Source organism: Centrocercus urophasianus, unplaced genomic scaffold (assembly GCF_019232065.1).
Source record: "Centrocercus urophasianus isolate 14NV4802_14NV808 unplaced genomic scaffold, USGS_Curo_1.0 seq_10, whole genome shotgun sequence".
Lineage (NCBI taxonomy): Eukaryota > Metazoa > Chordata > Aves > Galliformes > Phasianidae > Centrocercus > Centrocercus urophasianus.
In genome coordinates this window covers 95,888,200-95,912,998 of record NW_024884142.1, presented here as the reverse complement: position 1 = coordinate 95,912,998, position 24,799 = coordinate 95,888,200, and the positions used below count along the sequence as shown (strand labels likewise).

General features: G+C 41.3%; 1 protein-coding gene and 1 long non-coding RNA gene across 2 annotated transcripts in view; one reads left to right on the top strand and one right to left on the bottom strand.

Annotated features, from left to right (window-relative positions):
- The window catches only part of LOC122155984, a 27,867-nt gene extending 18,227 nt beyond the window's left edge, over positions 1–9,640 (top strand). The window contains exons 4-5 of the long non-coding RNA XR_006167350.1: positions 789–1,044; positions 6,053–9,640. This is a non-coding gene — a long non-coding RNA (uncharacterized LOC122155984). The remainder of the gene's footprint in view (positions 1–788; positions 1,045–6,052) is intronic.
- On the bottom strand, positions 2,229–24,799 carry ACTR2 (actin related protein 2). The gene is made up of 9 exons (XM_042810371.1): positions 24,691–24,799; positions 19,827–19,937; positions 13,986–14,201; positions 10,321–10,393; positions 8,766–8,902; positions 7,886–8,035; positions 7,056–7,201; positions 6,497–6,629; positions 2,229–5,293 (listed from the first exon to the last, which is right to left on the bottom strand). The coding sequence occupies exons 1-9, from the start codon at positions 24,736–24,738 to the stop codon at positions 5,123–5,125; spliced, it is 1,185 nt and encodes a 394-aa protein (XP_042666305.1). The 5' UTR covers positions 24,739–24,799; the 3' UTR covers positions 2,229–5,122.

Below are 24,799 nucleotides of genomic sequence, written 5' to 3'. Positions count from 1 at the left end.
TCATAGGTTATTCCAGTTACAGCTCCAGGCTATCACCCAGCAATGCTATAGGAAGCCCTAGCCCCTCCCTCCCCTTTTACAAGACTTTCTTACAGAGAACTATTTACCAGCATTACAGCTGCTTGCATAAATCCCCTCAGCTTTTACAAGACTTGCCACAGGGTAGTTTGAAGTAGCACTGACATACACTGCAATGGGAAAAGACAAAAATGGAATATTCCAAGGAAGCTGAGTGGCTGGGCATTTCCCAAAATATTGCTTCTCATGTCTTTAATGCCACCCTTGTACTTCATGCTTTGGCAGGAAAGCAATATCAAGTTTACACTGGGTGATTCAGAATGGGAATTCATTGGACAACAGTAAAGTTTAGATTTGGAACAGCCCCCAAAAGGGCTGCTCTGCTCAGAAAAATGCCTGATGCAAGTCAGGACTTACAGGATGTACTTGTGTTGAGGTCAGCAACTGTCAATTAATTAATTCATTAAAATACTTGGAGAGATTTAAAATGGGCACACAGTGAAAACATGCATGCAAGAGGATCCTGAAACCACTTAAGCTTTAGGGCAAACAAAAAGCAGATGGGAGATGGGTGTGGTGATGAAAAGGTGTAGGCAAGCGGCCCGTATCTGTCATTATTCCTGCAGCTACAATTTAATTACTGTTCCTCAGCTTTGTGGAAAGATTTTTTTAAGTTACAGGAAGGAGCACAAGTTGTGCAGTTGGAAGATGCCCCTCAGCATCATCCTAAATCTGTTAGAGATGCATAACATGCTTTATTTGTCACCTAGAATAGAAAATGTTTCCCTCAACTTTAAAATGAAGGAACTGCTTTCAAAACAACCTTAAAATGCAGAAGCAAAGTCCTACACTTCCTCTCCTCCCTGAGCTTCTCCTTGCACCAGCAACACCAAAGCAGAATCCTGCACGTGGCACAAGGAAGGCAAGGAGCCCTGCTCCAGCTGTTGGGGATATGCAGATGTGCACTGCAACCTTGGTTTGTACACTTAGCTGGGACAACAGGATGCAACAACGGGTTACAGAAAGGTAAGCTGCCTGCTTGAGGGATGTTATTTAAAGCTTATCTTAATACTGTGATGCAGCAGAGGTAAGAGGCTACAGTAGCACCTACTCAAAAAAGTAGCTTTTCTTTTTCCTTGAGTTCTATGATGGCAAAGTGACAGTGACTTATCTCAACAGGACAGCATACAAATTTATTGAAAAACAAACTAAAACAACTATTTCTGCCTGTGGCAGAAATAAAGCAAGTTTTCAGTTCAGATTTGAATACTTGCTGAAAAGTTTAACTATTTTTTTTCTCAACAATTCTCCTGGTTGCTAAGAACAAAGGAAGAGAGATATGTGGATTAAAATGAAAAGAAAACCAACCTGCATTTTTCACCATAATGAAACAGCAAATGAGGCTCGTTTGTGGCAAATGCATGAAGTACCTGTAGGGAGGAAGTCACTACTGAAAAAGTTGATGAGCAAACACTGGCTGAGCAAAAGCCATGTCAGGCAAACCAAGCCAAGGCAGGGAGAGTGGGGAGCACATATTATCATCGCTGCACAGAGGCAAAGCCTGCCTTCCCCCCACCTACAAATACAGTGATGAAATGAAGATTATAGGGGGATCTTTTTACCCCATCTATTGAAATCCAATCTACAACCCGTATCTAAGATGGCACATAGTTGGCCTAGTCCTTGAGACAGATTCAACCAGAGCCAAACTACACTTTGGGTTACTGTAAAGAAAACCAAAGTTGTTGTCTGCTGGAGACATAATGCCTGGGAATATCCATACAGATCAGCACGTGCAATGTGCTAGGATGAAGAAGCTGAATGAGCTTGCTACAAAGCCAGATAAATGAGTTTTTTCCACACGAGAATGCTATTATGTGGCTACCACGCATAGCCAGGTCACTGAAATCAATCAAGCATAGAGCTTGAACTAGGTAAGATTCCTCTCCAAGGCTACATATTAAGTTAATATAAATATATATATATATTAATTTAAACAAACTAGGGTGGAAGGAAGGAAATCTTGGCTAGAGAATGGAGATGGGGTGCCTTTTTCACTCTGTGACAGCAATCAATAGGGAACGTGCTATTCTGCCACATCAGATTTCCTCAGCATAAGCAGCTTGTGATAGTTTCATGATGAAAGTTATGTTAGAAAAAAAAACCTGACAAAACTGTGATTTCCCAAAGGAAACAAAGCAAACGTCATCTACTTTGAAAAAAATCTGATTTTATTTTTATATTGAAAAGACCTGTCAATTTAAATAGATGTTTATTTCCATTCATGGTCTCAACCAGTGCTGCGTGTTAACATGCTGTTCAGAGCTGTATAAAAAAGCCATTTGTGTTACATAGGTTAACATCCTAGAACACTGGGGGAGGGGTTTGAAGCAGCTTAACGTTAAAAGTGGGGTAGTTCCAAAAAACTTACAGCTGATGCAGCATCTTCTAGTCTAATTTTATAGGAGCTGAAGCATGTTGCAAATAGAACCAAAGTTATTTGGTCTTTAAAAATAAAAAAACCAACAACATTAAAACCAGATTACTTTCATATAGTGCTTCAATAGTGAAGCTGTCAGCTGAGAGAACAAGAGAACACACACTCGTGTGTGCTAACACATTGAGAACCACACTGAGCACAACTGGAACCCCATTCAGTCTGTGGATGTTGTATTCATTCTTCTGGATTCAGGATAGCTGTAATGCAATATGCTTTGTCTTTCTTTCTTTTCTTCCCCCCCCCCCAATAAATACATCGTTTCCATGAAATCCTAAGATACTGCATAATCAACTGACATTTATTTCTAATGGTGCTGTGAAGCTCTCTTGTGAAAGGGCCAAATTCCAAAACCTTTATTGAAGATAGGCACATACCTAACTGAAGCCAATGAAGAGGGGAGAATGTGGCTTAGAAAAGGGGTTCAGGTCAAGGTCTGGATTTGTACAATTGATCACGTGGCAGATTGTCATTCAAAAAAAGGTTGTTAAGTCATTCTTTGGTTTATTTACACCATTCTCAAAGCTGTCCAGAAAGCCCAGAGACAGTCACGTGAGAAACCATAGCTGTAAAGCAAGCGCACAGCATTTTTAAATCTTGTGTATTAAATGTTCAGAAGACTAGAGGAATTCAGAATACCCCTTACATTCACGTCCCCAAAAATCTAGTAACTGCATAAGTGCATGCACTGAGGCATGACCGGCATGCCTGTAAATTCATATTGTTCAAGTTAAGAGTAAATATAGCTGCAAAAAACCCCACCCACCTATAATTAAATGGTCATTACTAGCAATACTATAGCATCTGTCCTGTTGTTTAAGAAATGCAGACGTGGTCTCTGCCTGTTTGGCTCTCTTGGCCAAAAGGAAGCCGTCTGCTTGATTTAGAAAGAAAGCAACTTTTAAGAATCCAAGGGAGTTTAATATTTCCCCGTTCCTGGGGCCGATCATTAATGTAAAGATGTAGACAAATGGCAAGTATATGAAAGCACATCTCGTACATTCCAAGGTTTGGAAGTCAAAAGCAGATCTTAACCTCCTCACGTTTACATGTTATGGTAGGCTTGGAAAACTAAGTAAGAAGTGAGATAACATTTCCATGACAAGCAAAGTAGAACTACATCTAACTGGCATCCGTATGCGAGCAGTTTTTGCTATGCTTTGTGTAAGGCAGATTTGATTGTGCTGATCAGTCTGCTATGGGAAAGAAAATACAGGCAACTCTACTGGGAGAAGATGGCTGATAATTACTAGTGACAACTTCTAGTTTTCAGTACAACTCAGCTTTAATGTACTTTCTGCAAACAGCATTTCTGTCATTGTTTTTCACTTCCTTCCCCATCCCACCTAAAGTAACCAAAAAAATCAAAATGAGTTGCAGATATTTACCAACCAACATCTCCTCTTCCAGTGCTATTTTCAACTAGAACAAACACAGGTCATTCTTTATAACCTACTGCCAGTGGTTGTTTATAAACATCTGCTTGCTGCGATGAACACTGGGCATTGAAATATTCATTTGCAATAACTACTTGGCACTAGGTTAATATACTTGTAAAGTTTAATACAAGTGCTTCTGATGTACATACAAGCACTTAAAACATTTTAAACTTAGTTTGGGGAGTTTTAATATCTTTAATTACAGTTTTCACAAGCATTTCTGAAAGTATTAAATCTCTTTAGAAGTTCAGAGGCTCCTCTCTCAGCACATCTAAGTAAGTTTCTCAACAGTTACAGAACAGCTAACGTAACATTCTTGCTCCCTATGCTGAGATAACATGGTACCAAAACGTAGCTACAAAAAGAGGCATTTTTGGTCAGACTGACCTCCAGCTGTCCCTTAACAGAAAAGCAACACAGCTCAAACCTGTCTCCTCCCTCCAAAATAAAAAAAAAAAAAGACATCTAAGGCCACAAATTTACTTTTGCCAGAATATCCGGTGTTCCCTGGTTTGTGGCAACTGTGTACATGCCCACTTAGAGAAATACAGCATGGAAGCCCCACCTCCTCTAAGGATTCTGATAAATGGCCTCAGAGACCAGTTTGAGGCAGCAGGGCATACAGAACCACATTACATGGACACAGTGTGTAAAGCCATTCCAGCTAGTTAAACTAGTTTCTAACTATGCTTAATCAAAATTCCTTATTGCAGGAAAGAAAAAGAAGTCTTAATGTAGAGAGAGGCAAAAAGATGCAAAGATAACCACCACAATGATCCAATAGCAAAAGCTCCCGTTTAAAGGTTTTCTTATGCTAAAAAAGGCACACAACCCCTTGTGAACTAGAGACAAAAGCTAGCAGTACTACAGCAATAAACCCAGAAGAAAAAGCCTACCAGAATTACCCAATTGCCTACTGGGAAGGAACAATGAAGTAGACAGGCTGCTCTTGCTCTGTTTTGTTTGCGGGGAAGTGGTCAAATTTAATAGTCAAATTTAGCCACATTAAGAAACGTTTAACAAAAGCTACCCCAAGAAACCAGAACAAAACCTGACCTTTGGGTCAAAGGCCACAGACAGGCCTTTCCATAGCATGTAGCTGAGTGAGTTCAGAGATTGGCAATGAAAGAAAAAAAGCTTTAGACGTGATGGGAACAAGCTTTGGGATTTATCGAACAGTCACACCAAGCTTCTCCAGCACACGCACTCCCTTTTCTTGGTATTCTTGTCGGGTCATCCAGAAGTTGTCTTTGTCTTTCATGATGTCTGCTAGAACTGCGCCGCCCAAAAACACCATGTGCTTTCGGCGAGGTGGGTCTTCAATTCGGATCTTAAATTTCTAAGGAAAAAAAACCCCAACAAAACTGCTGTTAGGATTCTCAAAACAAAGCCTACTCAAACAGAACTGTGCTTTCTACTAGAACAATGAAAGAACAAAAGCTGCTTAGTGTGAGAAACGCAACCAAAATGCAATGCTAGCACCGGGCACTTTGTGTGAGCTTCCAGCTCGCACAACCAAAGTCAAATAACTACTTTGCACTGGAAATTAGAGAGGGCTATTGACACGTCCCCAAAATTATACCTTCCACGTATCCACAAAAAGCCCAGAAGTCAGAACAGAAAATTAAAGATCGTATTCTTGCATTTTATGAACACGGAAGAAGAGTTAAATACTTGCTAAGCTTTGATGGCTAAAATTATCAGGAGTTTACCAGATCACAAAATGTTTTAGAATTATACCAAATTTGAGGAGGGCAGATGGAACAGATTCTAAATTTATACAACTTAAGCCAGCTTATCTAATGAATATTCTTAATTATTTGATGCCCAAGCTCCAACTGCAAGAGCAAAATGAGCACAGTCAAAGCTACATGTGATTTTGTGATTCTATTCTGTGCAACTGAGTCATTCTAAATGGCTGTAAGAGATCTTCAGAGAATACTGTATTCAAAGCTGAGGAAGTTCAATTCAGTTCAACGTTAGAAACTTCACTCAGAGAAATTTCTTCCATAAATATCTCCTTTTTGAAAAGCACATGACATTGTTACTAGATAGAAGGCAATGCTACCTCCATCATCTGTTTGGCTTTTGTCTGCAGGTGAGCAAGGAAAATTATTCCACTTGACGACGTGTGAACTCTAGCCTTAAACTTCTGAGCATTTCATCTACAATGCATAGCATGAGCCCAAGCTTTCAAAGACAGAAATAATTTTTGCTCAGTGATGACTTTCTGTAGCACAAAAACTCACTAGCACCCCTCATTCTACATGAGAGTTGTACGTTAGCATTTAACTGCACATTTTATGCTCAAACTAACCCAAGACTTCAGGAACGACTTTCTATTAGCATGACCAGAAGGCAGCTTTACTGCATATACATGCAAAAGCCAGCACAAGACTGTGAAGAACCGGGATGCACCAAGCTTTTCAAGCTGTGTGGAGGGTGATCCACAGCTTGTCATTTCTGACTACTTGGTTCCCTCTAGCGGGGATTCAGGATAAACCTGCGCCCCACACAAATACAGCAGTGACTCAGAACTTACCGAGAGTTTTTCCACGTCTCCTTTCAGAACTCGTTCCAGGTAGAGCTGTTTAAGTTCTCGCTCCAGTCGTGAAGGCAGCCCAGGGTACATAGTGGACCCTCCAGACAACACAATGTGCTTATAGAATTCAGACCTAACCAAGAGAACAATCTTTTTAGAGTGCTACAGAGTTTCTGATAGGACAAGTAGGTACCTGTACATACAGAGAAGTAAATACAGATCTACAAAACTGACATCACACAAACACAAAAACAACCTTTGCCCAAGTTTGGCACACTTGCTCACACTTCTCCAGATGTCCCAGAAAGCAGCAATCAAAAAAGAAGGAACACGAAAGAAACCCCACAATTCCAAGATTTAATCCTTGCTTATTCATACAAAATAGTAATGTTTTCAGATAATGCACTAAGCTTCAAAAAGTCATCTAAGACCGACCCCCAGTTCCAACATATATCTTCACACAGCTGGTGGTGACTAAAGCAAAAAGATGTTATTTTCTTGGAAAGCAATCCCTGTGTCACAATTCACTGTCAGAGTGCAGGAGTAAGTGTGCTCTTACCTGGTATCAATGTCAGCAGCCTGGATGGTGTTGAACAGCAGCTCAGCCACACCAACCCCCTCCACATTGATTAAGTGAGGCTGGAAAAGTGCCTCTGGTGCCTCAAACCGTTCTCCACCGACTTTGATAATCCTGCCATCTGGGAGCTAGTGAAGAGAAAGCCATTCAGCAGGCTGCTTTTAGCCACTCAGATACAGAAAACAGGAGGAAATGACTTACGTTGTTACTAGGTGTTTTAAAGCAGGAAATTGTTGCTTATTGTCACCACTGCAAGAAGTCAGTGCTACTGAAAGAAGATTCTTCAATTGCTATGTGATTTACTTACAGAGATCAAGGACCAGATACACTGATACTGAAGTACCAAATGCTGCCTTGCAATACAGCTCTTAATTTTGATTTTAAAGATGAACTTGAGGCAAGAAAAATGCTATTCTGAAACTCCTTTCTTTTCATGTGCTATTACAGCAAGTCTCCTAAGAGTAAGTTTACCCCCCTTCTTACCAGTTTCCAGTCCCAGATGTATCACAGCTAGAGGGACGAAGCTGAAACAATCTGACCTGCTAGCGTAAGTCCACTTTCTCTACAAGTTTTTGTGCTGTAATATTCAAATTTCAAGCATCTACAGTTACAAAAGTCAATACAAAGCTTTAAAGATATCCCCAAAATCAGCTTTTCTAGTTTTCCCAGAACCAAGTAATGTGATTCTACAGACTTCTGTGTCTGGGAAGTGAGCTACTGCCAAGACAAACTTACAAGGAATCAAAGCTAAATGCTACCTGATTTTAGACCTAATACATTTAGGTCAAGAAAATGTGCCTCAAAACACTCACCGTGTACGACTCAACTAGTACTGTGGTCTCTAATGCCAATTTCTGCTCCTGTTCAATGTTGTATCCCACATAGCACAGCTTCTCCTTGATCATGCGAACAGTCTCGAAATCAGCAGAGTGGTTGAAAGCATAGCCTCGCAGTAAGAGGAGCTGCAGTGAACAGATTAGATTAGCTATAAAGGTGAGAAACAGCACAGATCTCCTTGCCTCCAGTGTGCACAGTCAACAACTTGTCAAGTTTCCCTGGCTTTTCTAGCTGCAAATTCAGTATTAAGTCAAATCTGTAACTGTATCCATTATTATCAGAACAAGGAAAAAAAACCAACCAGATACAATATCACTGTAAGTAGGAAATCTTCCCAAGAACTTCCAGTGCAATTGTTACAGAAGTGAAAGATACTAAAATAATCCTCCCATTTAGGACTTCGCTTCAGAACAGCACAATATTGCAGTTAAGCAATATTCTGGATTAAAAAATCCTAAGGTTTACATACTTTTTAAAAGTAAATAATAAAACATTCTTATTTAATAATCAGATAAGAATCATTACATTATTTTCTACACTAAAAAAGATGTTAGAATATATAGTCGTTTTTATTTTACATCTCAAGAAAGCCAAATGTGAGATTTTCCTTCCCAAACACAGAAGGGAGGCCCTTCCCTTCTTAGACTATTACTAGGAAAGTGAGTGAAGTCTGAATAACATCAGTGCTATAGATGAGGAAACGTAACACAGAGAGGCTGAAGCAATACAAAGAATACTGGTTCTCTTTCTGTAAAGAACACACAAACAATAAAGTTTCTTCCTACCAAGGGATTTTAACTTGAACCCGTGTGCCACTGCCATCAGCCTCAGCCTTAAAGACTCTTTCCAGCTCACCTTAATGAGGTACCTGGTGATATCCCTCCCAGCAATATCTAACCGCCTGGTGAGATGAGGGAGAGAGAAACCTTCATAAACTGGGCAGATATGAGTGACACCATCTCCAGAGTCCACAACAACACCAGTCAGCAGACCTAGAAGAATGAAACAGGGGAGGAAGTACAACTGTTAGTAGCACCTCCATAAATAGAGCAGAACAGTTTTATCATTGTAATCATAACCTTGTTGGTATCCTAAAAGAACACTGTAATGGTCATCACCCTTTTGAGAAAAGGAAGCAAAACCTAAAATTCAGTTATTTCCACTCACCTAGATTTTAAACATAAGATTTTCACAGTGAAAATGCCTGTATATACACATGTTAAAAACGGATTATCCTTCCTCTTGCCTAGGTGCTTCAACTCTACCATTTGCCATTTTTTCCACTGTTTTCACATCTTAAATTGCATCTTAAATTAAAGAGAATAGCTAAGGTCATTAAATGTTTGTTGGATTATAAATTCCTGAGTAGATCCAGTTATGTATGTGCAACATGATATTAATTGCTCCAATATAAAGAAATGTGGAGGTATTCATGCCACAAGTTTCTCTTGTTAGAATACTGTTAGGATTTGTTCATGATGCTTTCTTCTCAAGTACCAATTAATGCTTTCATAGGGCAGAAAATATCTGTTCTTCAACAGCAGACTGCTCCAAGTTGTTTTATGTTTTGTTGTTCAGAGTAACTGAGCACTATGCAGTAAAATAAATTCTGCTGTAATTGTAAATGGAAGACTGTGCATTTTTCAGACAGATAGACTTGTAATGAACCAAACAAAAAACAATGATAAAGGAAAAAAAAAAAGAAAGAGTGATCAGCAAATAAAACTAAAAAACAGGCCTGCAAGAGTGGTTTGGGTTCAGCTGCTTTTAGTGACTTGCATAGCAGTCCCTCTCTTGAACTTCTGCTCTTGGGCACAGACGCTATGATGACATGTCAACAAGGAAGGACATTTTGATTTCCTGCCACACAATGGTTAGGTACACCAAGCCACCAGTAAACAGATGTAAGAAGTCATGTTATTAGAACCCACGTCTTGAATATCCTAGATCATTGATGAACGGCAGCCAATGGCAGAATTTCTATTGAATTCAGTGAATCTGTAATTTTCTTTTTAAGCTGGCAGTTATTTATTCTTGCTTATATACAGCAGAAGAATCAACATGTTCCTGAACTGAGAACAGTGCAAAGTCACCTAATCAGCTGCTTGACATTCATTTGTGGTGATAAACCTTTCAGAAAACCAAGAGCATGTCATTCAGGCTTGGAAAGATGCTGAAGACTAAAATGAACTGCACCTTCAAACAGTGAGTTTTGATAAACTGGATTTTACAAGTAGGTCTGCTAAATGTGCACACAAAGATAACTATCCATAATTCCCAAAAACAAAAAGCAAACCTTTAGAACAGAATTGAGCTTGCTTACAGCAGTACCCAAGCCTCATTAATACTATATTAGAGCTCTGCCTTAGCAACACATAAATTAAACATATTTTAAGTTATCTTTGCCTACCTTGAGCATACAAAGTAAGGACAGCCTGAATGGCTACGTACACTCCAGAAAACTGGTATGTCTCAAACATAACCTGCAAGATGAAGGCAAAAATTAGTGTCCAAGGCCCATCCTTGAAGGAAGTGTCACAAATGTTTGAAAACAGTCCTTAAGTAATTCTGTATTTTCACCCATCAAAAACACTTTCCAAGAAATTTCATCGCAAATACTGTATGCAAACATTAAAAACCCACTTGCTTTATGGCAGTGATTAGCACTGTCAGTTTTATACCTTACCTGTCCATTCATGTGAGACGAGTCATCTCAAAGACTTCAAACATTTCACATCCACTCGGCAACAAAAAGTGAATGCTTTCAAGAAACCTATGTGCCAAATCCTGCCATTTTACCAAGCCATTTTCTAAAGTGTGTATCGAGTGGGAGGCACGTACTTGCAGGCCAGCCAGCTACTTCATTATTTAAATGTGACTTGGGAACTAAACATTTGTTATAGCTGTATGTTCTACTTCTAACGAGGTTCAGATTTTTTCTTCTTCATATCAGGGTCACCATCTTTACACAACTGGAGATTGTCCAAGACAGAGCAAACAAACCTACTCATATTGGTCTAGAATCAGCGCAGTGTCACAGACTGTCCTCTGGGCCTTCTTCCTTTCTTTGAAGTGCAAGGGGTGACAAACTTCTAGAATTAGCTTCAGTGCAAACCTCGCTACAATGGAAGGAGTACATCTAGAACGACTCAGATACTACTTACAGAACAGTCACAGAGTACAGAATCATAGAATGGCCTGGGTTGGAAAAGACCGCAATGATCATCCAGTTTCAACCCCCTCCTGTTATGTGCAGGTTGCCAACCAGCAGACCAGGCTGCCCTGAGCCACATCCAGCCTGGCCTTGAATGCTCCAGGTATGGGGCATCCACAGCCTCCTTGGGCAGCCTGCTCCAGTGCATCACCACCCTTTTTTTTAAAAAAAAACCAATGCAGGTTTGCAGAGCAGCTCTTATTAAAACATGAAAGGAATTGCCCATCTCATACACTAAGCTCCCCTAAGCACTGAAACTAGTTGCAGTGAAGAAATGGTTTAAAATTAAAGGATGTCCAGTTTATCGGATCTTGTCCTCTCTGTAAACACAAAGAAGGCAAAGTAAACAAGTAATGCACAGCAGCTTCCTCCTCCAAATGCTTTACCATGAAAAAATGATGAACTCTGATCATTCCAGCACAAAGTTCTGTTTTTGCTCTTCTACAGCCTCCCAAGCACTTCTGCCACTTCCAGGATTAGAAACTGATTAAATCCTAAGCACTCCCACAGTTCAAGTAAAAGATATCTTAAAGATCTTAAATATCTTAAAGGAAAAAAAAATGCTGATGCCTGACAATTTCAAAATTCTGAACTATTTAAAGACCCTCCTCTGTTAGAAGAGCACAGTTTTAAAATGGCTGTTCCATTTCAAAATCCTGATCCTTGCAAAGTCAAGTTAATTATTTCATAGCTATATTGAGCACATAGCAAAATCCCTGGGAACACAGATGCTCCCTTTCTAGGAACATCTGCAGTGAGCATAGAGTATGACAGAAGTTAGAGGAATGTAGAGGGAGTGACTGCAAAGCACCTTGCCATGAAAATGGCTTGCTTTGGGTTTTTACAACCCTTCCTCTGACCTGCAAAAATCTGCTGAAGCTCATATACAGAGATCTGGGGCTTGCTGTTCTTTCTTTCAATGTTCTTTCTTTCAAACCATCTAGGTCTGCTCTCTTTGACTACAAAAACACCTCGTCACAGGGTGAACATATTAAAAAACCTAAGATGTAAACACAGAGCAGAATTTCCTTCTAGTGACAGCTGCTTTTGGATTAGCTGGTGATGTTCTAAGCGGGTCTAGGGAGGAAGAACAAAGAATTGAGATAAAGAGACAAAGAAAACTAGACTGAAACTAGGAGAAGTGACTGTGTTAGAGTGTATCTGTAACACTACATGACGTGCAACAAAATTCAAGCTGCTCCTAGGGGTATTTCAGAATGATAACGGAGCAACAACTGGAGACAAGCAGCAAACATTACCTTAAATTGAACAGCAATCTGTGCCTTGTGCATGCTACAAAAGAAACAGCGCTTTAAAAGTATCTATGTTACAATGTACCATCATGTGAACTGCTATTTCTGTGTAGCTGTGTTTGATGGAGAAATGCAGCAAGGAAGGAGAACCAATGGAAGTAGAACGAAGTACAGCACAAGTAATTATCTACCACCTTGATATGGTCCAAGTGACTAAGCTTCTTCTTTGAAATACTATTACTGCAATGCATCACAAAACATAGAGACATCTACTACAGGCTTTAGGAAAACGTTAACTCGATTCCCTGCTTCATTCTGGTGTAGCCTCCCTGAAAAGGAAGAGTATGCTTCAAAAGTGGAGGACAGACAAGAGTAAATAGGTTGCAGTTAAAAATAAAACATTCCTAGTCCTCCTAAGGCTATGATCCATTAAGAATATTAATAGAAACAGGGAACTCCTGTTCAGCTCAAGTTTGAGTTTATGAAAATGGATTCTGGTTCTCCTTAATCCTCTGAATCGTGGTCAAGTATCTACAGTCTCTGGAGTGGCTTTAAAAAGCACATGGGGCAATACAAATGTTTCCTCAGACTTCTGAAGCTATAGGAGGCTTCTCAATTTATGGGATAAAATTACTCAGTACCAGAATAACTAAAACCCAGCCTGTTGCACTTAGCAGGAAAACAGAAACAAGTACACCATTGTAGGCAGCTGAAAAGCAAAGCAGCCTCAACAGGAAATTCAGCCATTCCTACTCCATGGAGGCAACCCAGAACAGGTCACTACATCCATCACACCACAGCTGACTGCTACACAACAGATAACGCTGCTAATGTTGAGTTACACAACACTTAGATAATGGGCCACTAATGCCTATAAGTGCTAGAAAATTTTCAATTTAAAAACACAAAAAATTGCACAGTTTGATTAATCCCTTCCCACCAAAAGAAAAGATTGCTGTAAAAACACCCATGGTCACACTGCAGAAAGCATTACTATAGCTGTGACAACTAATGGTTTAAAAGGAAAGTTAGTAGGTCATGATAAAAGTAAGTTCTTATTCCTCTAACCAACCAAATTCAGAGGTAGCTTAGGTTGTCCAGGGCAGCACAGGATCCAAGAACCCAGCTTTCTTTCTAAAAAGGCTTTCATTGACAATCCCTAGTGTTAATCAAAGATCAATGTTGTCATCACACCTTTGTCTCAGCTACTTCCAACAACACTGCTCCATCTGGTAAGCATCATCTTGTTCAAGCCTCAGTCTCTTCAGAAACATTACAGGCTTACAGAAGTTCAAGTCATTTAAATTACTTAACATTCATCCAGTACCTGGTAATCAAAATATCTCAGATACCTGACAAAAAGCAAGCATTGCTGACTGTTTTGTAGGTGATGTGGCTTGAGACACCCAGTCTGCTTATAACTTTTGGATAGAGGGACTGTTTGAATTTGACCACTGCAGCCTTTATCACCATGGCTGCTGACACATTTTGCTCAGAAGGTAGGAGAACTGCCTCGCCTCAGGCAGCTTCTGTGCATTCCGAGAAAATGCAGGTTTTTTATCCATGCTTCAACAACAGCACATCCTAGTTCCTATTAGAGAGACGTACCTCCACGATCTTCTCTCTGTTTTTAGTTGGGTTCATAGGAGGCTCTGTAAGCAGTATTTTACAATTTTTTGTGTCAATATTAAGTTTCTCTGGTCCAAATGTGTAATCCCAGAGGTGCTTCATATCATCCCAGTTCCGAACGATGCCATTCTCCATTGGATAATTAACTTCCAGCATTGAACGCAATTCACTTGCTTCATCTCCAACCATGAGATCCTGTAAAATGTTAACATTGAAGTCATGTCAGTTGTTAACTGTCATGCATTAACATGTCAGTTGTTGCAAAGTCTCCTAAAGAACAAAATCCTCAAACAGTGACAGCAAGCTGTGCCAGCCCACATTTACGTGTTATTAAACAAAGCCCACATTTCAGGATTGCTTTCAGGAACTTAGGAGACAAGTAGAATATATTCCATCTAGTATTTAAATTGGGCTGTTATCCATCCCAAACCTTCTCCAAAATGAACTTTAATTCCATTTTCCAGTTAACCCCACACACACCAACAAGCCCCACTAATGCTAGATACTGCCAAGACTTCTGTACGTGTAGATGTTTCTCCACTGACACCTCCAAAGTTTTGTCATCAGATTTCAAAAGGCTGAGATGCAAAACAGCATATAAGGATAGTAGGTAGACTGCAGAATATTTTCCCTGCACGCTGCATGATGCCAGAAAAGGAATAGTGAGTGGTCTATGAGCAAGCAGAACAGTAGCAATAGCAAATCAGTGATTAGAAGTTCCACTCTATACACTAAAAGAAACAGTGGTTTACACGTTGTCTATGCCAGTAGGATGTGAAGAGGAGAGACACCTAAATGTAAAACATACCCTGGTTTGTTCCATGCTGCAAAGTCCCAGGTCAAAAACCACGGCAACGCATTCTTACACAAACACAACCAACAAATGCAGTTTGTACAATCATCTCCCACTAATTAAGCAATCTGTTTCTTAAAGGTAGTTATGCAGTTATGCAAACATTGCACATTCAAATTAGTAGCACTCTATCTTCTCCTTTCCCACGTACTTCCCAGAGGAAGTATGCACAATACAACATTGTGTTTGTTCCCTGCTGTCCCTCTCGTTTTCCTAAAGAAGCCTCAACTGATCAGCTCACACGTAGCCTCTAACAGCATGCTTCTAGAGCACTGCTTACAGCACTGCTTTCACTCTACACAGCTTTCATTTCACTGCAGAAAATTGTCTGCTCCACACAAAAACATGCCAGCAGTTACCACGGTGCAGAAAACTTTCACAGTGAAGGTTATTCAATTTACTACTCAATGCAAGAGGTAAAATAAGACACACACAGAGAAATGCAGCATCAAGTCCATAAAAGCCCATTTCAGAAGCAACCTAAAGAGCTGCCAGCAAAAAAAGGAAGTTTATTGAGAACTGTTCAAAATAATCTGTTCCTCTCCCACCCCTTCTCCCTGACCAAGGGCTCCATTTGCTTTCCCTTGTGCAGTAGATCACACCTCCATTACCCTGACCGTACAGAAGACAGAAGTCAAAGCTCTACCTTTTAAAATCAAAGGTACTTCAGTGAAGCAAATTATGGATGCTTCCCCACCCCACATTATGCCATTAGAAACACCAGCAGTGAGAGGAATCAGCAGCGTTTCATTGTGTGCTGCTCTTGGAGGCTTTGTACTCCTGGACAGGACATGGCCCAGGAAAAGCCTGCATTCAAACACACAATCAAGTCACACCAAACTTCTGTGTCCTGTTAACAAAACAAAGCTGAAGGGCAGAACCATTCATTGTTCTCCAGGGCACACAAACAAACAGCATGCACACTGGGTGAAGGAGAGCAGTGCATACAGCGTCACTGCCGTGACATTCAATGTTTCCATCACTCTGGGACTCAGTAATATTTGTCTGATTGGAAATTGAAACTTTTTTCAAGCCCTTGGTCTGTAACTGTATGTAAAGTAATTTCCACTGTTGGAGATACTGAGCTCACGTTGGTCTTGAAGTGTTATTCTTGCACCTTGCAAAACCACAGGTTATCTCATAGTTAAACACAATACATAAAATATTCTCATCAGTTAGTTGCTAGTAAACCAAAGCAATGAAAAACATCCAAAGTGAGTATGTATTCCAAGGCAAAATGTAAGGCAAGACAGAACAATGAGTAGCAAAAAACTGCAGAAGAGCTCTAGGTCCCACCAAGCATAAACACTAAACAAGCAGCATGAGGCACCCACTTACCATTTTTTTGTTATTCTACTTCAACCGGTCAAGAAAGGTGAAGAAAAGGTAGAAGCAAGAAAGTCAGAAAAAGCCTAAATGAAATTCTCCAATTATTTTAAGAAAACAGTAGAAATAAGCCAAAAAAAGATGCACGCACAGCTGGAAAATATTCAGGTTAGTATCGTTAGGGCCAAGCTAACATCCTTGGGATTTTAGCTTAAAAGTCTCCATTTAAAGCTACTGCAACAAGTCACTGGCACGTCGTGTTTGTGCACCTCATGTTGCAAACAAAATCTGTCCCTTTCTAGTAGGATTCTGTGCACAACTACTCTGTAACACTGGAATTTTCCCCTGAGCAACGTGCTCATCTGAACTAGATGAGACTCTGCAGAAAGGGTTCAACTACAGCTAGCTCTGGCTACTGCTACGTTTAGATTGTTCTAAGTATTCTGCTTTAAATACACAGGAATTCAAAACAATAACATAAAAGTACTCATCTATAAGGAGACTTAATTGTTCAGATATCATGGAACCAAAGTTCTTCACAATAGCAAGCTATGGATGTAGGAAAATAGAAGAATTAAGGAGCTGGGAAGCATCCTGAAGTGCAACATACAAATGCTGTCTGAAATTATACTAAGGTCGTTTTCATTACCAGTGAGATTCTTCCTCCTTCAATTAAATCTACATGTAAATTAGCAAAAGCCATAAAGGTAACTGTCAGCACTATGGAGGCAAATCTACCTATTGTGTGAATTGTGTCAGAGGGAAAGCGTTCACAATTTGTGGCAGCTGCCTTAGCACAAGGAGACTGGTCAAAGCTCAGCCTCCTTCCTCACTTCAAATGCAGAGGAAGTACAGCACCACGCTGCCTTTGGCAGAAACTGAGCACAACACATGGACTAATGGCTCCCCGAGTCTCAAATGCCCTAAAATCCTGTCTTAATTGGTCAAAGATGCACAGTGATCCAGCCTTCCTCAGGTTATTCACTCCCAGACTTGCTTCAGAGACCAGCGAATCGGTAAAGACTGCAAAGTGGCATCCACACATCTGGTTTCCAACTTCTGATGCTACAACTTGAAGCAAAATAATACCAGTGATACCTGAATTTTGTGTTTATGTCCTCAACTGGGGACTGCAGGTACAAGAAAATGATGCACCCCCAACTACTGAGGCTGTAGTTCCACAATCATTCCAGAGACAGCAGCAGATGCATAAGGAGGGTGACCACATTCTTCTTGCTTTCTCGTGGCTATCTGTTTCACTGTGTTTAAATGCTTTTATGGCAGTAAGCAAAAAAATGGGAATTAATTCACCTTACTGTGAAATGAGAGTCCAGAAAGAAAACGTGGACAAAGCAACTTCACACTGGTAACTCAGTAGATGGATGATAACCACTGTTCTGATCGACTTCAAGTTTCAGAACTGCACAGGAATGACAGCCTGTCTGAATATTTTTCAAAAATTACACTGATAATCTTCTGGCTACTTTCCTTACCCAGTTTTAAGCTTACAACATAAGAACCTGTAGTGAATGGATAGAATTCGATTTTGGCATAAAACTCAACTGCTGAAATACATTCCAGTTAAGAAACCTGCAAGCATCTCACAAAGGAAAATGGCACACGCACCTAAAAAGTCAACCCACTGTATTATCCCATGGGGATATTCAAAGCATCTGTGGCATAGATTTCTTGCTACAACGTTTTCTTAAAGTAGGAAGCTATTACAGGCAGATGCTCTAAAACAGCTAGGAAGAAATCAGGACACAATTTACACTCTCTAAAATAGACACATACAATCCACACTTTGGCATAAGAAGGGCAATAAAAACAAAATTATAATTTTGGGGGTCTTTTGCATCTCTCTCATAACAATTACTTGCTTGTACTTCCCATCCTTTTAGTTGAACGCTGACATCTGGAAGGATATTAAACTAAGTTATTAGATAATCATGACACCAGAACTGGCAGGACAGGCTATATCAGATCAGTTGGAAAGAAAACACGACTTCATCAATATGATTTAATGCCAGAGAATTTTTTCTTGCCTTTTATGACTTGTTAACCACTTTATAACTTTCATAAAACTTTACTACTTTACCAGGACCTGCTTGAAGAAATTTTTACACTGAGTTAAAGCAGACACTCAAAGAAACGCCGCTGCCCAAGTCCTGCCAGAGAAAGATGCTTTCTCTCTACTTAAAAATAACAGTAAATCAACCAACACCCTCCTAGCTATTGGGAAGGGGAAAGGCCTTCATCTTTCCAAGCAGATTGTCACAGCTGACACAAGGTAAGGAGCATTGCAGTATTAAAAAAAAAAAAAGCAGCTTGGGAAGGTGTGTTATCTTTCATCCTCTTGACTTCCTAGTACTGCCTCCTGCTGACAGTACTGACTTCTACTGGCAGCAGCAGAAGTCATAGAATCATAAGATCACAGAATGGCTTGGGTTGGAAGGGATTGTCAAGACCATCTAGTTCCAATTCCCTCTCATGGGCAGGGTTAGTCAGATAAATGAAGTTCTTGTCACTTCTAGGAGTCTGAAAATAAGGAACAAGGCTGCAGAGATGTGCGTATTTTCCCCTTTTGCTGCGCTACTACTTAGAAGCAACAGGGAAAGCAACATTGAAAGCCTGTACATGTGAGGTTCTACTTGCCCTTCACTGGCTGAAATGAGGGTTTCTACAGTTCTGCATGCACTTCTGCTTCTCTCTCAAGTTCCTGCTTCTGCCTTGCCCTCAAAGTAGCTTTCACAATTCTGTTCAGAGGTGGCCAAAATTTACCTGACAAAGAAATTCCACTTTTTCAGCTGGATCTGCTCTCTAAAGTGGCTCAGCACACTACTGCAGCACATTAGGGCCAGCACAAGGTGAGAACATGCGGCTAGAAGCAAGACAAGGCTGTGACCACAGCAGGGCCAAGGCTTACTAGAGCCTCAAATGCAGAAGCAATTACTAACAACTGAAGCATTGCTCTGTAACTACAAAAGAAAGTGAGAAATGATAGCCCCTATAAGACTTCTGAAGAAGATCTGGGATCAGTGGTTCCCCTCAGCACCCCACACCCAGAATAACATGCCAAGAAGTAGCTCAGATACAGCCTCTCGCTCTCTAACTGACGGTCCAGTATCACACACCCATCCACAATAAAACAAAAACACCAACAGAAACAGTGAAACACAAACACAACCGAGCTTAAACATCTCATGCAATGTCACAGACGATAAACTGTGATCAGAAAGCAAAGAGTACAAAAAGACCTCGAATTTTCAGAAGCTCTTCGGCATTGTCTCATAATCTTGAAGTACAGCTCGGTGATAAATAGCAACCACTGCTGTTCAATTTCTGCCTTCTAATGTTGACAGCACTTACATACTAGCATTTCAAGTCCCCTTTTGCCCACAACTACTTGAGCTCTATCCGCTGTCTCCCCAATTGTAGCACAAGGCCTCTGCGGAGCTTCAGACCACCCTCTTGATTTCTTTGTAGTATGTGACAGGATAAAATCCAGCATGGAAGTTTATCAAGAGATACAGAAATGGCATAAAGAAGAATACAGAAACAAGCATTTGCAAACACTGCGTATGTCGAAGGATGCCCTAAATATTATTTATCTGTTAGAGAAGAATAATGAAAAGAATTACCTTGATTTCAATGTTTCCCACTTTAGCTGTTGATCTTATAATAGGTCTTCCAACCAAAGCTGGAAATATGTGCTCCGGAAAATTGGAGCCTGCATAGCCACATTTCACAAACTGAAAAGAAGAAATGATTTTATTAGAGCACTTATTACTTTCTTTTACTAATAATCATCTGTTTGGGAGTAAAACACCAGGTTTAAGAGCACGAATCCTACAAGATTTATGCTTTCACATTCCTTTTACACATTTCAGATAGGTGGATATACAACACTGAATTCAAGTACCTTCCAGAATGTTTTCCACAACAGACTGTCAGATTGTGAAGAAGCAGTACGAAAATGACTAAGTGCACTGAGAGGTATAAAAGAGTGCAGTGTTCAAACCTGACTTCCCTGCCGCCCTGTGAGAAGTTCCCCAGCAAACAAACTTACCATTTTGTAACGGATCACCTCATAAGTACCCCAATTAATTTGCCTTTCCAATTGACGCAAGGATCAGCAAAGCAAATGATATGTCAGCAAACACAAAACCTTTGTGAATTCGGGTGTTACAGTGCTATGGAAAAGGGATTCTCTGTGATGCTCTGTACAGTTCAAAACAGATTTCTCAAGAGTTTAACATTTTTAGGGCAGATTTTAAGGAAAAAAGCAATGAGCATGCAGCAAAACGCACAGGACACAAGTGAAGTCCCAGCTAGTGGTGGCTCACATCAAACAGGACGTTCTGAAAGTGTTTGTTCCTCAAATACATACAAAGGGAAGTTTTACAGTGCTAGCTCCAAAGATACAGCATATGTGCTAAGAAAGCATTAACTGAGCACAAAAAAAATCCTGTCTGTGATGATGTGCAACTCTAACATGAAAAGTTGCTTTCTGTTGCTCTACATTATTCATCTGTGAGGAATGCTTCAAGCTAATTATGGAAAGGTGCAAGAAACATTCCAGTTAAATTTGGGCTAATAGGAGTGGAGAGGGACTTCTTAGCTTTTTGTGCCCCTCAATTCTTTCCCTGACTCAGAATTTGCTCTCTACAGCGGCAGAGCTGTTCTGAATACCAGCAGAATTACATTACATATAACATTCATTTCACTCATTCTGTTGCAATCTATGTTCTCTGTAAAGGCAACTACTTACTGACATTAGGACAAAGAGTACAAGGGAGTTGCACAGATCTTATCTGTGTATTCAAGAATGCACTGCTGCTATGAAAAGCAAAGAGCCACATTTTTGGATCACGCTACCTGGACATGCCACAAGGCTTTCCAAATGTTTTACACCACAGGAAACATTCGAGACATTCTGAAGGTCTGGCAGAGTGTAAATAAAGGTTTATAGATTCTTAAAAAACAACTCTGCCTTTTAACAAATGACTGCTTGCAGAGCACTACACAAGTTTACTGCTACAACATTCTGGCATACAAGAAAACTGAACTAGAAAACATTGAGCTACAAAGATACTATTCTATACTATAAGTTTTACCCTCTCATTTGTAATTGTAACTTTCAGTCTGTCCCTATGTTAAGCCCTAAGGCCTTGACACACCTTGCTGGGACATTGCACAACAGTAGGATACTGGCAATTCACAAACCTGATAGCTTAGCCATTCACTGCCTCCTCCCTCAATCTCACTCATTTTATTTTGCACAGCCTAACTCCAGCTCTCCCTTTCAGGTCAGAACCAAGAATCTGTACAAGTTACATTTTTACAAACTTTGGTCAGCTCTACATGGTTAAAACCAAACAGAAGGGGCAGATTTTCATTCTGACTCTTTCTCCCCTTCAAATCCATCTTGTTTCCCCAGGCCACATGAATCATTACAGAATCACAGAATGGCCAGGGTTGGAAGGGACAGCAAGGATCATGAATCTCCAACCCCCCTGCCACATGCAGAGCTACCAACCTCCCCACTTAATGCTAGACCAGGCTGCCCAGGGCCCCATCCAACCTGGCCTTGAACACCTCCAGGGACTGAGCATCCACAGCCTCTCTGGGCAGCTGTTCCAGCACCCCACCACTCTCTCTATAAAGAACTTCCCCCTGACATCCAAACTAAATCTTCCCTCCCTAATCACTAGTGAGTACTGAAAGCAGCTCTGTAGCCAGCATTCCCTGGTGGGAGATGCTGAGTGTTCTCAGGGTAGCATCCTCCCCATCACCACAGTGAGCACTAGCTGGTGGGTAGGGTGGAGACGATGTCATGTCAGGTACTAAGGCTGAAGAAGGACACTTGATCAAACTACCAAGAGATAGCTGACAACAGATAAATGCACCTTAGCAACAAACACGTATCCACGTAACAAATCCTGAACTGTCTTGGATTTTTTGAAGAAGAAACGTATGATGCTCATCCCCTTCTTACAAAAGATCTTTCAAAACATTTGATTGAAGGTTAGAAACTAGTTTGGAATATAATCATCTGGAGCCAAATATTAAATAGTCGTGGTGTTCTTTCCACCCTCACGTGAAGCCCTCTATTAAAACTGAAGTACAGTACAGAGTGTGCTTATTGCTCTGCCATCCCTTCTCTGTGCAGCCCTTGGAACAATTAGCAAATGATTTCAGTACAGCACTGTGTACACCATGGCTCAAACATTAAAATCAACACTCAATGTATTTATACACATCTTGGCAAGGAAGCCAAAGTTCACCATTGGTCATTTTTGCAAGTGTCTGCTATACATTCAAAATGCTTTAAGAGCAGCTACTTGCTTTGCCTGTCCGCATGACCATTTTACCATATATAGTTTCTTCTCCATTGCACTGTGGTTTGCACGGACTCTTTCACTTCCTACTGAGTCATCAAGCAGCAAGAACTTGAACGTATAAGTGTTCTTTCAAACCAAAGAATGAGGAAGCTCACAGACATCACGTGACAGGCTTTAAAATGAACACACTCACACTCTTATCGGGGGCTGTGTTTGATTCCTTCAGTTGATGCAATTCTCAAACAAAAACCCTAAATACTATTAGAGAAATACTACAGGCCACTCAGTTACTTTCTGCTTGTCGTATAACAGAACATCCACCTCTATCACTCTCGCTGTCAAGATGCCATTGCCTGCCTCTATTCTGCACTACATGTTGCAAGAACTTCCTCCTAGTCACCTCTTCCTCAAAGCAGTAAGCCACATTAAGGTTGTATTTCAGCACAACAAGAGCAATAAATTCAAGTTTAAAGTTAAAGCTGCATCTGAGTTTTCTAGTCTCCATTTTTCCACAATATTTCTGGCACCTGACTAGAGACTTAATTTCACACATTAATTATGACATGTGATGTCATAAACGTCAGAAATCCTTTTAACATAAAGCAGGCCCTCTTTGTCACACATGAAAATAGTTACTGTGAAAAATACCTTTTTGACAAAGTAGGGCTAATTTGACATATTCAATTCTGAGCTGAGGTTTCAAGCATTTTCTGATGTCAAGAACAAAATTTTCTTCCAGTTTAATTATCCTAAATTAACCTAAATATTTCAAGCTGACTGATTTAACAGTCGTGTCCTGATACCTGTTCTTGCACAGAGCTGATCCTGCAGACATGCACTGTTCTGCTCGGAGATAAATGCAACCTAAACCAACAGAAGCTGAAGTGATGCTGGCCCCTCCTCCAGGCCCCTAACAGCAGCATAAAGGCACCTCACCCTGTTATTTATACCCAGCAGTGCAGTGCTGGTGTCACCAACTCCAGCCAAGCGCCGTACAGCTCAGTGCTGCGCTGCCACCAGAAGGGCAGCACTGAAGGATGGAGAGGGTTCCTGAGATATGTGCCTCATGGGCCAAGCCTGAAGAGTAGAGCATTAAGCACTAAGAGGGGAAAAAAAAGAAAAAAAAAAGGGAGGAAATGGGGAAATGCCATCTTTTTCTAAACAGTACTGTGGGAAGTGCCAGCTGACTCTCAGCCCTATTCATTTTCTTTAAAAAGGGGAAAACAGGAGAATCACAGAATGGCCAGGGTTGGAAGGGACCACAAGGATCACGAATCTCCACCTCCCCTGCCACACGCAGGGCCACCAATCTCCCCATTTAATACCAGCCCAGGCTGCCCAGGGCCCCATCCAATCTGGCCATGAACACCTCCGGGGAAGGGGCATCCACAGCCTCTCTGGGCAGCTGTTCCAGCACCTCACCACTCTCTCTGTAATGAATTTCCCCCTGACATCCAACCTCAATCTCCCCTCCCACAACTTCAAACCATTTCCCCTTGTCCTGCTGTTATCTACCCTTTCAAAGAGTTGATTCCCCTCCTGTCTGTAGGCTCCCTTTAGGTACTGAAGGCTGCAATGAGGTCACCCCGCAGCCTTCTTTCCTCCAGGAGAAGGCACCAGGACTGTCAGAACAGCGCTGTCAGATCCCCGCTCTCATCACTTGCAGTGCTGACAGCACGCTCTGCATTTCAGGAGGCCGAATCCCTAACAACGCCATCCTTTGTCTCAGCTATCCCATCCTTGGCTTTAAACATTTCCTTTTTTTCTATCTTCTAAACGCTTAAAAAAATAAATAAATACACACATATATCTATCATTATTTTTGGGGGGCGGGCACACGGGACACACCGCCACCCCTCCCGACGGTCCGCGATGCGATCTCTGCCACTTCCTGCCTCCACGCTACGAGCGGACGACCAACTCCCGCCGTGTGCGCTCACGGGAGGCGAGGCGGCAGCGAGCCCCGAGCTGGGAGCGCCCGGCGATGGCGGCGCCGCCCCCGCTCCGCCCGCGGCCCATTCATTCCCCGCCGCCTCACCGCGGCGCAGGCCCCGCCGCTGGGCCGCGTAGGGCGCGGCGGGCAGACCGGGCGTGCCGGCAGGAAGCCGGCCCGGGGGAATCGCCCTTCTCCCTCCCGCCGCCGCTGCCTCTCGGGACTCACCCCGGTGCCGTTGTCGCACACCACCACCTTCCGGCCCAGCGTGTCCATCCTTCCACCTCCCTCCGCCCGTCCGTCTGCCCGACCGCCGCACCGACACCGCACGACGCCG

Bases quoted from the DNA above. Each gene is read 5' to 3' on its own strand.
- ACTR2 (XM_042810371.1), bottom strand. From the start codon at position 24,738: ATGGACACGCTGGGCCGGAAGGTGGTGGTGTGCGACAACGGCACCGGG. The intron at 10,394-13,985 runs GTACGTCTCTCT...TTCATCTTGCAG, and splicing joins ACAGAGAGAAGATCGTGGAG to GTTATGTTTGAGACATACCA. The intron at 7,202-7,885 runs GTGAGTGTTTTG...TCTCTTCACTAG, and splicing joins TACTAGTTGAGTCGTACACG to CTCCCAGATGGCAGGATTAT.